This window comes from Sminthopsis crassicaudata, chromosome 4, assembly GCF_048593235.1.
Source record: "Sminthopsis crassicaudata isolate SCR6 chromosome 4, ASM4859323v1, whole genome shotgun sequence".
Taxonomy (NCBI): Eukaryota; Metazoa; Chordata; class Mammalia; order Dasyuromorphia; family Dasyuridae; genus Sminthopsis; species Sminthopsis crassicaudata.
In genome coordinates this window covers 322,760,057-322,778,827 of record NC_133620.1, presented here as the reverse complement: position 1 = coordinate 322,778,827, position 18,771 = coordinate 322,760,057, and the positions used below count along the sequence as shown (strand labels likewise).

Here is an 18,771-nt window from a genome sequence, read left to right as displayed (position 1 = left end):
ATGTTGTTAATGTATATGTTGAGAGTATTTACGTTTTTCCTTACAGAGAAGAAGATTCAGAAAATGAAAAGGATAAGAAACTTTGGTACTATAGCACAAAAGTTCAGTTGGCAGAATTAATTGATTGCCTAGATAAAGATTACTGGGAAGCTGAGCTTTGTAAAACTTTAGAAGAAATGCGTGAAGAAATTCATCGACATATGGATATAACTGAAGACTTGACTAATAAAGCACGTGGAAGTAATAAATCATTCTTGGCTGCTGCAAATGGTAAGAGAATTTGTATGTTACACTTGAAACCTACTAATAATGTAATATCATTATAAAACTTGTAAGTGTATAAGAAACACCAAATACTTAGGGTTTCACCACATGACTGCATTTCTCCTTTGTTAACAATGTAGACTAGAGATGTATAAAATTGTATCTTGTGTTATGCTTTAGTAGTTAGTGATGCTCTATAAATGGTTTCTAATTGTAATTATTATTTTAAAATATAGGTAAAGGTTATGTGAAAGATTGAGATTATTTTTTTAAAAACCTGTTTCAATTCAGCTGTTCATATGTATACTTAGCAACTAACATTGAGTTAGTTAGGGGATAAATAGAAATTGCTGTAAAATTAGATAATATATTTAGACTACATTTTATGATGGGACAGTTTGATCTTTTATTTCTTAAAATTTATTTAGTTACTCATTCAGTAGAATGAGCTACAGTGTTCTTTAGTTATATTATGACTTTTTTGGGGGTAGGGCAAAGAGACTACATATGGAATTTCAATAACTATGTTTCTAAGGAAACTATCTCTGAATTTTTTTCTACTGCTGAGTGGTTTTATTATTTTTTTTCCTCATTTCATATCATCACCAGAATCATATAGCTGCTCCCAGTATTTCTTTGGTGTCAGAAGATCCAGATTAAAGTTCTAGCTCTGCTATTCAGTAGTTATGAGACCAACAACAACTTAACTTCTAAGAGCTTTAATCTATAAAATATATTTTACTTCTATATTGTTCTAAATAGAGGCTACCTCTGAATTTATATTATATATGTAAAATGAAATTTCTTTAAATAGGGGAGGAAAAAAAAGAAGACAAGGACATACCTGAAAATTCATTTTTGCCAAATTATTGTATTACAGATTTATTCTGAGTTTTTAAATTATCTTTGATTGTCAAGTTGATTATTATTCCATCATAGTGGTAATAGGAGGCTTCCTTACATTTTTTAAAAGACTAGATGTAGGAAAAAGTGAAACATTTTCAGATTTTTATATTCTGTCTTACAAGACTATGGTGATGTATGAGATGATGTGTGAACATTTTTAACTGGAAAGAACTCTGTTGCTTGTGATACTTTAAAAGAATGCTTGTTGTGATTGTCACATGTATAATGTTTCATGCCTTGATGAAAAGAACAAAAAACTATAATTTTAATTGTACGGATAATTTACATATATAAATGTGCATTGCACTAGTTCAAGGAGTTATTCCTGTTTAACAGATGGAGCCTGGGTTTCAGGACAGTATGATTTTCCCATGACCATAAGTCATCGTCAGGTAGTTGTGAAAGCTTAGCACTCCAGACACTCTTAAAATCTTACACTATCTCCGTTCCATGTTGTCCTTCAGGATGAACATCTATCAGAGTAACCAGACAGTATTTCTCTGCTTATTAAAAAGAGAGACAGAGAGAGACAGAGAGAGAGAGAGAGAGAGAGAGAGAGAGAGAGAGAGAGAGAGAGAGAGAGAGAGAGAGACAGAGAGAGAGAGAGAGAGAGAGAGAGAGAGAGAGAGAGAGAGAGAGAGAGAGCTGATAGTATACTAGTAGTTTTCTTTAAAAAAAAAAAATTTTTTTTTTGGCTGAGATAATTGGGTTTAAGTGACTTGCCCCCAGAGTCACACAGCCAAGACTGGTTAAGTGACTGAGGCCACATTTGAACTCAGGTTCTCCTGACTTCAGGGCTGGTGCTCTATCTACTACACCAACTAGCTGCCCCTATACTAGTAGTTTTCAAAAGAAAATTGTCAAACATAAACTAGTTTTGTTGTGAAATATTTAAAATGGGTTTTTATTGTTTATTTTGAGGGGTTTTTTGTTTTTTTGCAAATGCTTTTATCCTAGGTCATAGACCTAGAAGTTGGAAGGAACCTCAGAGGCCAAATAGTCCAATTTTTTTGATTTTATGCAATAATAAAGCCCTAGGAATCCATGGAGGCTAAATATCTTGCTCAAAGTTCCACAGCTACTAAATGTCTGAAGAGGAATTTGAACCCAGGTCCTCAATTCCAGATTAATTTCTCTTTTACCCTGTATGATATAGTCACCCACATTGGGTTAGTTTTAGAATCATCAGCAAATTCAGTGATGATATAATTTTATCTCCATAATATCATTCTGAGAATTAGAACTTGTTTTATATTTATTTTTAACCAAATAATTTAACATTTGAATTTACTTTGGTGAAGTGAGGATAATAATCATTGCTTTTAGGATGAAAATTTTCTTTCTGACTTTAGAATTTAGGCATCAAGAAACAAATGTTTACCTTATTTTTTCTTTTTGGGGCCTCCAATTTTAACTAATGCTTTTCTCCATTTCATCCATTTCACTTCACAGGAGCAAGTAGAAATTGATTTGGCATTTGAGAACATATTTACAACTAAATTTGGATAATTGTGATAATTTGTATATTTAAAAAACCAGAGAGTATTATTTTTTTGAATTACAGATAAGCATGCTCTTTCACAAATATTGAGTCTTCTTATTTGGGTTCGATACTGATAGAATTATGGGAGGGGGGAGGGTTGGAGTGAAGTGACTTACCCAGGGTCACACAGGTTATTAAGTATGTGGGTTTGAATTCAAGCTCTAATCCTCCTTATTCTAGGGCTGATGTTTTATCAGCATTGTGCTATTTAGCTGCCCCTTGAATTTTTTTCCCCCCAGGCCATCAGTGTTAAATAATTTGCCTAGCATCCTACAACTAGTAGTAGAGGTGAATTTTGAACTCACATCCTCCTGACTTCAGGGCTGGTGCTCTATTGATAAAATTTTTGACCACCAGTTTTATATCATGTGTTGTTTTAGGTCCTAGTTCTAATGGTGATCTCCCTAAATCAGTTGAAGATATAAAAAGTACTTGTATTGGTATTAACAATTCTTTGATCCAAACCAGAATATTTGAAAATTTTGCTTTGGCAACTTAAAAGAAATGTTGTTTGGTGTTAAAGGATACTTCTGAAGAGTTTTGATTTTAAGTAAGAATACAGAACTCTTGGGATTGATTTTTCAAAACAAACAAAACAAGATTAGTGAAACCAAGTTATTAAAAACCTGAAAAAGTTAAATTATGGCTTCTCAGTTACAGTAATCAATATTGAATGTAGAATAGGTTCATGAAAATAGCCATTTAAATAGATTCAGAAACAGTAAAAAAAAAAAAAAAAAGTGGTTCTAGATTCCACCAAAATGTGTTCCTAGAAATCAGGTTGAAGTCAAAATACAGATATTAATTTTTTCTCTTCCTGTGTAGCTTGAAATTACTACCTTTTTAAATCAATAGTTGGAAGTCCCAGTAAGTAAGGAAACTTGATATGAACTACTATCCCTTTGACTCAGCAAAAACATAAGTACTTTTTAGGAATCATTCAATGCACAAAATGTGAAGCATTGGAAAATGGGGACATGGAATTGTTATTCAGGTGATTAAAATTTTTTTTTTGCACCTAGACCTATAATCATATGAGAATCTGAATCCTTTTACTACTACTACTAATAATAAAAGACTTGTTTGTAATTCATGGTGTAAGAGGGTTGCCTGTAATACTGTTGTGTTAAAGTGATTGATCCATGATTACACCATCAGTGTTTCCAGTGTTGGTCTGGCAGAGCTTGAAGCCAGGTCTTCTTGTCTCCAAGGTATGCCCTTTGGTTACTAAACTTTTCTTCTTCTCTTAGAGAGGATTAACTCTCTTAGAAGCATTAACTAAAATAATGAGTTTTTATTGTAGTCTATATTCTTTAATAATCAACCATCTGTCAGTACCTTACAGTAAAACAAACATTTGTCATGTCCTTACTTCCACTCTTTCTTTTGGTGTTAACTACTGCCTTCCCTTTTCCCCTCCCCCATGTATCCACTAACATCTTCACTACTGGCTATTAACACAGTATTCATTTAGGTTCTGGTTTAGGTTTAGCAGATAATATTCCTGAAGTTTTTTCTCAGACTCATATGTTCTCTCAAAAACTAGTGAGTATCTTGAAATTTTTAGCAATTCAGATGCTACAGATTAAGAAAATACAACTTCACGTTTTTAATTTGACATCTCTTAATCCAGAAAATGTTGTCATCATTAGGAAGTCTCTAGCCAGAATATATAAGTATGCATAGAAATATGAGAAGTTTTAACCCTATTTCACCTCTTTGCACTATGTCCTATATCCTGCATATTTAAAGTTCTGTAGCTTTGCAGTTTTTCTTTAACTATGGTAATCAATTAGGGAAAGGAATGGTGATTGTTATAAGAAAAAAAATCTGAAAAAAGAATGAACCAAACAGGCATTTTTCTATTAAAATTGGGAAATGGTAATAGATACAGTAAAGTTTAGTCATTGTAGCATTGAACTATATTTATTTCTCTAAATTGTAGGAAAAAACAAAGTGATCTATAACTAGATCCCACTGGTATTTAGATTTAAAAAAATAAAGGGACAAGACAAAAAGAAGTAACAGTGAGATAGATGTCAGGAGGAATAATAAAGCCAAGCAAACACATGTGAACATTATGCTGATCTAGTACTAGAACCAGTCTCCTAAGTTTGAATTCTAGTGTTCTGTGGAATTCCTTGAGTTTGAAACCATGACTTGCCTGTTCATGAACCTAGCATAATATAAATAGAAGGAAGTCAGAAGGTAAGAAGAAGCAAGAGAAAGAAAAGAGTATCAACATTCTGAGACTGAAACTGTCAAAAAAAAAAATCAGGTGTAGGTTTATTTGGGTGGCTTTTAGGTTTAGGTGGTCATTTTAAAGACCTTCTGACCCCTTTGGAATTTTACCTGTATTGAGTTTCAGAATCATTGATATAAATGAAGGTAAAACAGCATTAGATGAAATTGATCGATCTAAGAGGAAAAATCCTAAAATAAGAATCTGCCTCGTTTGTAAAAATTGTGCTTTTACCAATTTTCATGCTTGCTAAAAACTTTTCGGGGAGAGTAAAGAATGGTAGGATGTCTTGAGGAGACCCCAATCAGATTGAGATATTTGTGTTAGAATTTATTTAAACAGCGCTAAGGAACAACGAGTTGGTTCAGTGGTTGGAGCACCAATCCAGGAGTCAGGTAGACTCATATTACTCAGTTCAAATCTGGCCTCAGACACTAGCTATGTGATCCTAGACAAGTCACTTAACCCACTTGCTCTTCACTACGCCTTTCCCAAAAAGAATGAATTGAGTAGACATTTTCCTAGATTACAGTGTTTGGGAAATGGTAATAGATACATACAATAAAGTTTAAATATCATAGCATTGAACTTTTTATTTCTGTAGGTTTTTAGGAAAAGCTAGAGTGAAACATGTGACTAGATTAATCAGCAAATAGGCTGCCTCAGCAGATTTTCTATAGAAATTTCAATCTAACTTGTTTTATCAAAATTATTATTGGTTATTTATTTGTAAGGTCTCTAGGATAGTCTTACAAATATAGATGAATATAGTTTGTAGTTTTATTTTGTTTTCTCTAATAGCTGAAGCAGAAAGGACATTAATTTTTAATCAATCATTGTAACCTAGGATTGTGCTTTAAAAGCGAAAAAATTTCTATTTAATAAGATCTTTATCTCCATCAAAACTAAGCCAATCCAAAAAGTATTTATTGTTAAGCACCTCCTCTATGCTAGGCACAATGCTAAATATTGGGAATGCAATCAATAAAAGACAGTGCCTTTGGGAGCTTACAATCTAACTTCATTAGATGATCTTTGCTTTACCTTTATTGAAGAAAAATGAATTATAATTAGCCATTTTCTTACTCATCTCTCTTTTCCTGGGCTTTATACATGAAGTTGAAGTTTGGAATGGAGACAGCCTAGATTCAGATTCTACTTCAGTATGTACTAGCCATGTGATCTTGAGTAAGTCACTTGAGTTCTCTAGTTCTTAGTTTCTTTCTCTGAAAAATGAAGGGGCTGACTTTGAGGACTTTAAAGGCTTTTAATTTTTTAGTCACCCCCTGAATTCTCTGTCATAATAGAATAATACTAGTGATATTTTAAATGTTTAGAAAAATCATTTAAGAGTGTTACTTAGAATTCCTTCAGGAGCCTTAGAGATGATCTAGTCCGAACTTCTGATTTTACGTATTTAAAAAACAAAAAGTGACATTAATAGAGATTATTGATTACATAAGGTCACAGATGAATTGGAACCAAGGTCTGTTTACTCCTGTTCCAGTCTTTATTCTTTATGTTCTGACAGTTTGAACATACACCTTCAAATATACCCTTTTGTCACAATTTCAGAAATTAGTAATGTCATCTTCAGACAATTTTATTCCCAATGCAAATAGGGTTTATAATTAATGCTTTATCTTCTCAGAAAGGTGTTAACTAAATTAAATTGTACTTTTAAAGACTAACACTGTTTTTTATGTATATGTGTGTTTGTATATGTGCATATATGTATATACACACACACACACACATTCATATAGGGTGTCCCAAAAAACTTAGTACAATTTTTAGCTTGTAAAAAATTAAAAACTTTAAGCTGTACTAAGACTTTCTGGGACACTGTGTATATGGACATTTATATTTTTTTCTTCTTTACTGAAAACTACTGTCATTTCCTAACACTAATAGACTTTGTATTTATTTTACCCTTTCTGTAATTTACATGAGAGTTTCCACTCATTAAATATTGCATAAGCAGATTTGTAGCAGTGATTTTCAGTTTTTAGCAGTTGCTTTTCTTATGGTGATTTCTTTACATTTTCTAAAAACAACAACTAAGCCTTCAGTGATTTTTATGTATGCTTAGTATAGCTAGCTTAAAATTTTCAATTCTTTTCTATATAGATGAAATTTTGGAAGCTAACAAATCCAAAAAAGGAGGTGACATTGAAGATGCTAAAAGTCCAGTTCCAGAAGAAGCAGACAAGGACAAAAATGAATCTGAAAATAATAGCCAAAAAGATTCTGAAAAAAGCAAAGAAGAACTTTCAGATCAACCTCAGGAAAAAAACAAAGAAGAAAAAACATCTGGTGGTGATTCTGAGAAAGGAAAACCTGAGGGTAAATAAACTACTTGGTTTTAAAAAGCTTTCTATCAAAAAGTGTTATATATAAACTCTAGAACAATAAATTATACATAGTTTTAAAAACCTGAATGATTTTTAAAGAATTTGCTATTTTTAGAGCATATAACCAATTAAATTATATTGAAGGAATTTAGAGATTTTAAGTTTTTCTAGTAGAATATTTAGTTGTGAGTAGTATAGAAATATAATAATGTATCTTCTCAAAATTCCTTGAATTAATGATTTACTCTTGTATATGTTGACTTTTATGTGAATAATCTGTACAACAGAATTGCCACAAAATGGTCAATGGTGAATTGTGTGGATCATTGATATTCCATTTTTCAGCAATTGATTTTCTTTAGGTGTGGCCAGTCCTACCAAAAGAATTTTAAAGAATTTCTTTAAAGTTTTGTTGTGCATTTTACTATAGAGCCAAAAGATGTTGGGGATAAAGGTAACTCTGTGTCAACAAATACTGGCGACAACACAACAAATACTTCTTCAGGAGAGACTAGTCCCCCTGAAGGGAAGAACACAGTGGGGTGCCCCTCAGAAACTCATGATAGCAACAACATGGCAGAGAAGAAGGTGGCTCCTGAGCTACCCCAGGATGTACCAGGTACAGAGGGCAATGTATCAGTGCCTCTGTAAGGGGAGGGGAGAGGGGTGTTGGTTAATAAACATCTTGAATGTCATCTAAAAAGCACTTATAGAACTTGTTTATTCATGCTCTTTGTTTATAGTGCCATCCTGGACTGCTATGTTGTCACCTAACATTTAGAATTTAATAATATCTTTATAATTAGTGCTTGAAATTTATTATGGCCATTCATGCTTTTTAAAAGTTTACTACAGTTATGATTTTAATTTTTAATTTTATAATCATTTACATATTCCTTCATCATCAAAGTGGTCATTGGCATACTAATAGTTTTATGTTAAATAACTTAATTTTTTTAGTTCTTTATATACTAATAAATTTTGTGTCTGCATGTGCTTAGACAGTTCTTTTTAAGATTTAAAACCAGGATACTAGTAGAAAAATCCTAAGATATCACAGACTTTTTTTTTTTTTTTTAAATACCTTAAAGTTTTAGAGAGTCCTTAACTGTCTGGGAAAAGATGTATGACTTTTCCACTACTTTAAGCCTTTATCATTGGAATTATGCTGCTATATAATTATCACACTTAAAATATTTATTTTCACAAATTCATTGTCAAATATTTCTATCAGAGTAGACAGCATAGAACGTACTTATAGTGTGGGGGAGAAAATGTGATATACATATTTTCATAGGATTAACTTGATAGAATTAGCCTAGATAGAATCTAGGCTGCACAAATACACAAAGTAGAAATAACAAGCAAATGGACAAGTAAAAAGACATTATAACTGGAAGTAACTAGCTCTCAGACATCACTGAAACTTGGGAAATCCATGACTTGAATGAAGTTCTAGAAGGGTATACCTTACACAAAAGAAACAGAATAGTTAAAACAGGGAGTAACAGCATTGTTTAATAAGCCGTATTTGTTTAAGGAAATCCATTACCTGAAAAAAGAAGAGGATGGTGGAAATTGTTGGGTCAAAGATTAACAGAAGCAGTAATAAAAGCTTTGTCATTAGAATGGACAGAACTAGAAATTAGAAGAAATCATATCGTAAGCCTGGTTAGGAGACATGATAGAGTAGTTATAAGAAACTTCACTTATCTACCATCTCTCTATTTTGCCTCTAAATTCTTTGTCAAGCAGAATATTTTTGATCTAGAAAGCATAGAAACAGAAATGGCAAATAGGAATTTAAAATGTGAGATAAATAGGAAGTTAGAAAAAGTTGATTTTTCTTAGGTAAGGTGACTAGGCCTAAATAATCTACTGAAGGTACTGAAAGATTTGGCAGGGGTGGTTGTGGAGCCCTTTTCTCAGTGATATAGGAAAAAATGATGTAATATGAGAAAGAAGCACAGGACTTTGAAAAAGACAAATGACTCAATTTCCAGAAAAATGAAAGTTTTCTATAAACCATAGGATTATAAGCTTGACTTTTTTTTTTCTGGCAAAAAATATAGAACATTAATAAGGGCATACTTAATAGACATGTATAAAAAGAAGTGATCACAAATTTTAATTAATATCCAGTATTAAGAAGACAGTTTGTTTACTTTATAAATAGTTTTCTCTACCAGTGTCTTTTCTTTTGTATCTGCTAATATAGTATTCTGTACATTTTTTTAAAAAACTGAAAACTATGATTTCATTTAAGAAAGTAATTCATTCAAGAATTGTTCTTTACTGATGCAGATTAACAGCTTTTCTCCCAACTAATAAAATTACCTAGAGTCATGGAATTAGAACTAGTACTATATCAGAAGCATAGCTTAAACCCAAGTCTTCTCTGCTATGTCAACTGCTTACATAATAGATACATAATAAGTATTTATTAAAATTAGCTTTTTGAAATAGTAAGTCTTTTACTTATTTTCTTGGAAATGGTCAAAATGGTGTTATATAACGTGTTTGATTTTCTAGAGGAAGGGACAGACAACAAAATGTACACGGAAGCAAACTGAGTAATTAAGTATCATGATATAGAAAATGTAATCAATTTGGAGTCCAAAGAACTGGATTTGAATCCTGGCTCTGTTACTTACTACCTCTACAGTCTAAGCAAATTGGCACTCTCTGAGCCTCAGTTTTCTCTATGAAAGAACTGGATCAGATAACTGAAGATATATTCCAGATTTAAATCCATGATGCTTAATTAAGCTCATAAGCTCCTCATATATCTATGACAAGAGATTCTTCACTAAAAACAGCATCAGTTAATGCTTGCTTTGCTTTACTTTTACTGAGACTTTCCCTTCTCAGAATTTAAATAGGATACTAAATAAAATGTGTACTCCAGACCTTAATTCCAAATAACAAGGAACTTTACTCATTAGTAAACTTTAGTTTAGTTTAATTTTGTTGTAGTAACTTTACTTATTAGTAAAGTCAAAATGGTAGACTCCTTGGATGAAAGTGACTGTCCTCTTAAAGTTCTTAATAATAAAAAAAAGGAAAAGGTTATACATGACTTCAAAGTTTTAATGCAGTTTCAGGCTATTTAAGACTTTGGAACATGCTGTATGTACTAGACTTAGGAAAGAAGACTTTTAAAACTTCAGAAAAAAAGTATTTTAGGTCTGGGAAAGGAAGATGAGAAAGAAATTCTCAAAATAATTCTAAAAATACAATTGACAATTATCCTAGTGAAAAAGGAGAAGCTTGACAAGGAGTTTCCCAATTTACATGAGCTAAATATTCTAGAAATGTATGTTCACAAGATGCAGACAGAAAGCATATAGCTAAATAAAAATACACAAAGGCTAAGACACTGAATAAGCAAGTAACTCGAATAAAATATTCTAAAAAGGGCTTCTTTAAAAAACAGCTTCCAATTATTATTTTTAGTATTATTTCTTTTTAATTTTTAAGTTTCAAATTATTTTTCCCTTTCACTCCTCCCTCATCCAGTGAGAAGGCAAAGCTATGTCAGTTATATATGTGAAATCATGTAAAAAATATTTCTATTTTAGCTATATTTAAAAATATATATATGTAAAGGTGTGGGAGGGGAATTATACTGCAGTTTGCATTCAGAATTCATTAGTTCTCTCTCTCTCCAGAAGTTTCATCATGAGTTCTTTCACAGTTGATCACCATTACAGCATTGCTGTTACTGTGCACAGTGATCTCCCGGTTTCTTCTCCTTTTATTCTGCAGCAGTTTCAATAGGTCTTGCCAATTTTTTCTGAAACCATCCCACTCATCATTTGTCATAGTAGTACTTCATCACAATTATGTGCCACAAATTGATCAGCCATTCCCCAGTTGATGAGCATTTTCTCAATTTCCAATTCTTTGCCAACAACAACAAAAAGGAACCGTTATAAATATTTTTTGTATATAGAGGTCTTTTTCCATTTTCTTTGATCTCTTTGGGATACAACCGAGTAATGGTATTGCTGGGCCAAACTATGCAAAGTTTTAGTCCCTTTCAATCTAGTTCCAAATTATTCTCTAGAATAATTAGACCACTTTACTCCTTCATTAGCAGTGTATTGGCATACCTATTTTCCCCTCATTCCCTTCAGTATTTTATTTCTAATAGAAAGGTGGTAAGTTCAGAGGTTTTTTTAATTTATCTTTCTGCAATCAATAGTGATTTAGAGCATTTTTTTCTATGACCACAAATAGCTTTGGTTTCTTCTTCTGGAAAGTTCCTATTTATATCTTTTGACCATTTATAAATTTGAGGCAGTTTTATATTCATTACATATTTGAGAAACGAAACTTTATCAGAGAAACTTGCTGTAGAAATTTATTTTTTGTACCTTTTAGCAAAATGTAGTCCTTTTGTAATTAGTGCTTAAGTTCACTTTTTTATTCTATTCCAACCCATTATTTTAACTCTGTCCTTTATCTTTCTATTTCAAGTGTTGTCTCTTTTAAACATGTTGTTAGATTCTGATTCTTTTTTTTAAGGGAGGGGGGGAGAGGGCATGAGGCAATTGGGGTTAAATGACTTGTCCAGGGTCATACAGCTTAGATTCTGATTCCTAATTCATTCTCCTTTCTGTTTCTATTTTATGGGTAAGCTCATCCCATTCATATTTACAGTATGATTATTAACTGTATTTCACTCCATGGCATTTTATTGTATTTTTTCTTTTTTCTCTCTCTTTTTTTTTTATCCTGTCCCTTCTCAAAAGTTTATTTTGTTTCTAATCACCGCCTTCTCCCATTCTGCTGTTCCTTCCTTGTTCTCTCAGTGTACCCTTTTTCATTTTTCTTGGCGATAATTCTAACATAATCCCATTTCTATGTAAATTCCTTCTAACTGCTCTAGTAATGATAAAATTCTTAGGAATTGCATGTGTTATCTTCTCATCTAGGAATGTAAATAGTTTAACTTCATTGACATCTTTATTATTACTCTTTCATCTTTACTTCTGAAAGAACTTTTTGAGTTGCATTTGTAATGAATAAGCCTATTATATAGGGATATATGACCCAGTATGTTAAAAGCATAACTGAAAGAGCAGACTTATTCAGTATCCTCTTTACTTCTATTTCTTTCATCAAAGAAAATAAACTTTAGACCAAAAAAGATAGGAAAAAAGGTGTGTTTAAAAGTTAGTTGAACCCAAGATAAATGAGGAGGCAGTGAGAGCATCTTAAAAGTTCTCAGTTTGTCACTTGGCCAGAGTGAATTATATTCCAGGGTTTCAAAAGAACTTGACATTGTAGTCATTGAAGTATTTTTAGTGGTCTTTGGGGAAACTAGAGAGATTCCAAAAGACTAGAGAAAAGCAAATAACTGAGTTTTCAAAAAGTTGAAAAGATAGATTCTGAAAAAATGTAAATTGGTGAGCTGAAAAATTTTGTCACAAAGTAATTGAAATGTTTTCATATTGTCTTATGAACACTTAAGGAAGGGTGAATTTCTTAAGAGTCATTTTAGCTTCCCCATCATGAAGTCATGTCAGGCTAAACTCATTTCATGTCTTGATAATATTACTATCATAAAATGATAGTAGACAAAGTATATATGAATAGTAGTAAGTCATTTAATTTCCTCCATAATATTCCTGTTGAAAAGATGAAGTAATCCAGATGGTCATTTCTATTGATGTGCCTAGGATTCTGTCTCTGGCCCTGTTTGATATTTTAATCAGTTTCTGGAATGAAGTTCCTATATAAGCATATATAGGAAAGCTTAAGCTATATAGCTTCTAAATTCCAGGTTGAGAAATCTTTATTTTCCTTTAGAGACAGTAATATGTGCCTGAGAATTTTTTAAACAAGAGAATAACATGATAATATTTGTGCCTTAGAAAGAATTAAAACTATGTATTAGAGAGGGGGGAGACTAGAGGCAAAGTTAACTTGTTACAGTGGTCCATTTGGAAAATAATAATGATAATAATTAATATCATGCTCTAAAATAGTTCCAGCCAGCAACCTACAAGGATTTGTCTTATAGGTGCTATTAGCTGCATTTTACAGATAAGAAAGTAGAACTTAGAAAGATAAGCCTTGGTCACTTGGCTTGTAAAAAGTCAAAACCAATTCATTGAGCTCAAAAGTCATATTGAAAGGGATTGGAAGATAAGAGACGAAGTACTGTAGGAAATGGGTACAAACAGCTTTTTCTCAGAGTTTGTCTTTTAAAGAAATATAAAAGAATACTTTGAGAAGATAGCCAGGTCAAATACAGGTTTACAAATAGGAGAGACTTGGACTTGTTTGTAAGCAGTCAGTCAGTTAAACATTATGTGCTAGATATGTTGTGCTAGGTTCTGGATGTACAAAGACCAAAAAAGAACCTGCAAGCAATAAAAAAGAAAGAATTCAAGTGTTGAAGAGTAGTAAGATTATAAAAAATTTAGCAGTCATGATGGTTAAGGAGAGTTTGGCATATGATATTTCAGAACCAAAATTATTAGCAAAATTGAGTATAATTCTACAGTGGAAAAAATGAAACTTTAAAATATTAAAGTGTTATATTCTCTGTAAAATGTAATATTCTCTTGTTGGGGTTTTCTTGGGGTCTCTGGAAGCAGCCTTCGTTTCAGTTCATTAATCACAAGACTACAGCCAGGGGTTAAAGTCCAAATCCTTTATTATCTCTTTCCAAGTCTTTTCTCCTTTCCTGTGGCCCGGTTAGCTTTCTTATAGTCCAGATCCTTTATTATCTCCTTCCTGAGGCTGGGCAGCTTTCTGGAGAGCCTTTCAGTCAGGCCTTGGTTCCAAGAGCTTGAGCTCCCAACCTGCCTTCTCTGGCTTCTGAATTTCCCTGACTTTTAAGGGTTTGTACTTCAGCCTCTAGCCACAACAAAGGTAGAAGATGGAATGAATCTGTCTCATCCTTTGCTGGAGGCCTTCTGGAGCTTGGTTTCAGGAGAGAAGGGAAAGAGGACAGCCTGCCACCACCACTTCTTTATCTTCCCTCCTGATTCTGGCTGAACTTGTCTAAGCTTATATGGTCTTTTATCAAAGGTGTGAATCTTGTAGAACTAAAGTACTAAGTACACATACTGAACTAGAGAACTGTTAAGCACCATGCTAAATAACCATTGTCTCTATCAATTTCACTGACTTAGCACCTTGTTTCAAGTTCTGGCCCATAACAATCAAGGGCTTCAAAGCAGTGCTAGTGAAAAGATCAGATCTCTGTAGAAAATTTGAAGTCCTAATACAGGAGTTAAAAGAAACACAAAAAGGTAGACATAAGTAAATATTTATAAGGGACTAAGTAAAGTTAAACTGCTTAAACTTTAATGTGGGGAGATGATACATATATCTCTTTGAACCCTATTGTCAGGAGTTGTAGATTAATTAGAAGTCCTGAGAGTGATTCTATTATGTCTTGATGATCTTAAAATAAAAATGGAAAGAGGGAGGAAGAGCAAAACACCTGGGAAGGAAGGGAAAAGAAGATAAGGGAAAATTCTCTCAGCTAGTTGCTAGTCATTTCTGAACTTCCTTATCTCTCAATATTCTGCCTATAACTTTTTGCATTTGATAATGTTGTTTAAATCCTTCTTTGGCCATAAATTCTTCCCTTCTCCACAAATCTGACAGGTAGACTATCCCTTGCTCTACTAATTTGCTTATAGTATCACCCTTTAGTCTAAATAATGAATCCATTTTGACCTTTTCTTGGTCTAGTATGTGAGATGTTACTCAATGCCTTGTTCCTGCCATACTGTATTCCAAATTTCTCAGCAATTTTTGTCAAATAGTGAGTTCTTATTCCAGAAGCTGAAGGTTTTGGGTTTATCAAACACTAGATTACTATAGTCATTGACTGTTATGTTTTATGTACCTAACTTATTTCACTGATATGCTACTTCTATTTCATGGCCAGTACCATTGAAGCCAATTCCTTAGCCTCACACCAAGATGTTGGGGGGTTGACAGATTCAGAACATACAGGAGCATGGATTTGACTTGGTGTCTGAGAAACTAGTCCTAGATTTGTCCTTGACCGCATGACTCTTGGTGGGTATGTCAATGGCTTAAAATTTTTTTTTGTTCTCTCCCCGTCTTCCTCCCCCCTCCCCCAAACCATCTGGAATAAGTTGTACTTCAATGCAGCACCAGATTCTGGACATGGGGAGGGGGAAGAAGCCTTCATATGCAGTCCCTGGAAGGTGCCAGTGTTGGAGCTTAGTATTGACTCATACTGGATCGGTTGGTAGTGAAGGGTAAAAAATAATAATAGTGATTGCTCCCATAAGAGAGTGAGATTTTGTTTTATTTTCAGGCAGTAATAACAAGCATAGGGCAGAGTAACTTAGTTCTGTACATGACAAATTACTGCTTCTTCCTTGTCACCATTGGTGTTTCTGTGACTTTTTCTTAAATTCTTGAGTATAATAGTTGTATTGTTTTTTATTAAGGAATGCACAATATGTCTACATAATCTTAATTATTCTTTTCCTGTGCTCTAGAATTTCTTCACTGCATTTCCCAAGCTAAAGCATAGGTTTTTTCTTATTCTCTTCTACCTTTAAAAAGTCTTTTGTATTATAAATAACTTTTTACCAAATTTGAATGGAGTAGTAATTTTTCATCATGTTTAAGTAAAATGGACCGAAGAAGACCTCCATTATAAGGTACACAAGTTTCTTTCTAATATGTTCATCCTTATGTGAATTTTTATATTTTTTTAGACAAATTTTATAGACAAAAGTTCTTAGAAATATCTTTAAAAGCATCAAGAATCTTAAGATATTTTCTATGTAGAATAGTCTTAGTGATGCCTCCTGTTAGTGGTAATCTAAATTTCCCAGTAAGCAGTTCCAAAATTTTATATTTTAGATCATTCAGGCACTTCTAAAAACCCTGTTTGTTATACACATTTTAAAAAAAAAATTACAAATTTTATTTTTTCCCAATTATATACTAAAACAAATTTTAGCCTTTTCTTTTTACACTTTTGAATTCCAAATTTTCTCCCACTATTCTTCCCCCATCATTGAGAAAGCAAGCAATTTGATAAAGGTCTGATGCATCTTTTAATGGTATAATTGAATTTTTAAGTAATTTTCTTGAAATAGGCTTTTTAAAAATTAACCTTCTAAAATCTTAATTTGTTAGGATTTAATAACTTATTACATATTTTTGTCCTAAAGAAAAAATTGGGAAATCATGACACAAAACTCTTATGGAAAGAAAAATTAACTGATTTCAGATTTCAAATTATAACCAAATATATTTCTTGAAAGATAGGAGTTAAAGATGAAAGCTAGAATAATGTTTTTGGGGAAAGTTAGCATATAATATTTTGATGGTTAATTCCCTAATGTCCAATACTTGAATTTTGTATTTTTTATATTCAAGCTCAGTTTTTTGGGGGGAAAGGGAGACTTAAACTACAAAGTGAGAAATACCTCTGCATAGAATTAACCTGAGTAACATCAGTTTTATAGGACCCAGGAACTGGGCCTGTGATTTCTTAAGTGTGAAGAACTTTCTTCCATCAGTATATAGTTGGCACCTTCTCTGTCATATCTATTCATAGAGTTGCCTAGAGCAGAGAGGGCTTATATAGCCATTGTAGATCAGAAGCAAGACTGGAACTGAAATCTTCCCACTGCGTAATTATTTCTTCTGGTTTATAATAATGAAAAACACAGACCTCACTCAGGTTCTATTCTTTTAATGTTGGATTTTAGATTTTTAAACCAAAAACTTTTTTGATGGATGTATATTTAAAAATACTAACAAAAGCTTTGTTTTTCTTAATTTCCCAGAAAATATGAAAGTATATGTAGTTTTTCCAGGTGTCAGTCACACTATATAGCATGTCGATTTTCTAAGTTCATGTGGGATTTGAGAGTACTAGGTGAAGCATAATAAAACTGATGTAATTTCCCCAAAGTATCCTTCGATGTTCATGAAATGTCCTCTGGACATTTAAAAAATTACTACATCTATAAAAGTGAAATATAAGAACATATAGCTAGAAATGCTCAGCCTTTCATTGTTTAAATAGCAAGGAAAATGGGATTTTTAAAAAAGCTTTGATAAATTAAGCACATCATGTGGGTTTTGAAGATTTGCAAAAAACACTTTATACATCTTAACTTCATTTGAATCCTATAGCAGCCCTGTAAGTTGAGTACTGTATTATCCTACTTTTCAGACAAAAAAAACAAAACAAAACAAAAACAGATTTAGATGTTAATGACTTGTCTTGGGTCTCACAGAGCTCCTAAGTGGACATAGTTCTCAGGGTCCTATGATCATAAAGTCATAGATTTCATGTTGGAAGATCAGCTAGTCTATCCTGGTTTTTTTGCAGGTGAGAAATCTGATGCCCAGAGTGTTTATGTGATTTTCCCTAAAAAATAAAATGTGTAATAAGTAACACAATATGTTTGGGTGTGTGTATTACATGTAGTATTATATAACGTAAAGATTTGAATCTAAGTTCTATGATTCTAAACACAATACTTTTTCTACCCTCACATTTATTGTTTTTTCTACGACACTAGAATGTCTCCCAAAGAGACATTTAAGAACTTCAGTAACAGTACATCTAAAAAGTACTATTGTGTTTTTATAACACCACTCTATTGATTCCCCTTTTCTCTGATTACTCTTCATTTTTCTTTGCTGGCTCATCATCCCTTACTTTGGGTATTCCTCAAAATTCTATCTGGGGCCTTTTTCTTTTCCATCTTTACTCTTTCTTCTCTTCTTCTTTTCCTTAATCAGCTCCCATTGTTTTAATTGTCATCTGTGGCAGTGATTCTCAGATATATATATCAAGCCCCTCTCTCTCCTTTGATCTTCATTAAGTTTCATATCATCAAATTGAATGTTTCAAACTGAATGTCCCAAAGACATCTTAAGCCCAATATGGCTAAAACTGAACTCAATTGTCTTTCACTTTAAAATCTTTCCTCTTCTAAACTTACCTGTTTCTATCATAAGTCACCACCATCCTTTCAGTGTCTCAGGTTTCTAAGAAATAGAATGCTCACTCTCTCATATAGCTGTTGATAAATCTTGTAATTAGCATATCTTCATTTCTTGTCTTTATTATTACAGTAGTGTTCTAATTAGCCTCCCTAACTTAAATCTCTCCCACTCCAGTCTAATTCCCAGACTGAACTAAATGAAAGTAGAAAAACTTGAAGGGCAGTATCCAATACTGGACAGAGCTGGCCACAGAAAACTTAACATCTGAATTCAAATTTTGCCTCTGACTACATAGTAACAATATGAACTTGGAAGAGGCACTTACTTAATCCAGTGCCCCAAAGGTTTTCGACTGCTAAAGAGGACAAGGGTGATCTTTATTGGAAAAGAAAACTATCCACATGAATGGAATTTATCAGCCTGGTCCAGAAAAAAATCTTTGCCCTTGTATGTCCTATAATGTCAGATTAGTAAAACTG

The 18,771-nt window shown here is 32.6% G+C and overlaps 1 protein-coding gene across 9 annotated transcripts in view; it reads left to right on the top strand.

Moving 5' to 3' along the window:
• The window catches only part of BPTF (bromodomain PHD finger transcription factor), a 169,970-nt gene that overhangs the window by 67,690 nt on the left and 83,509 nt on the right, over positions 1-18,771 (top strand). For 7 of the 9 annotated variants that reach the window (XM_074260550.1, XM_074260556.1, XM_074260553.1 and 4 more), the window contains exons 3-5: positions 47-270; positions 7,086-7,301; positions 7,740-7,928. In XM_074260550.1, the coding sequence (XP_074116651.1) occupies positions 47-270; positions 7,086-7,301; positions 7,740-7,928 (629 nt within the window). The remainder of the gene's footprint in view (positions 1-46; positions 271-7,085; positions 7,302-7,739; positions 7,929-18,771) is intronic. The other 2 variants (XM_074260557.1, XM_074260554.1) reach the window with 1 other exon arrangement.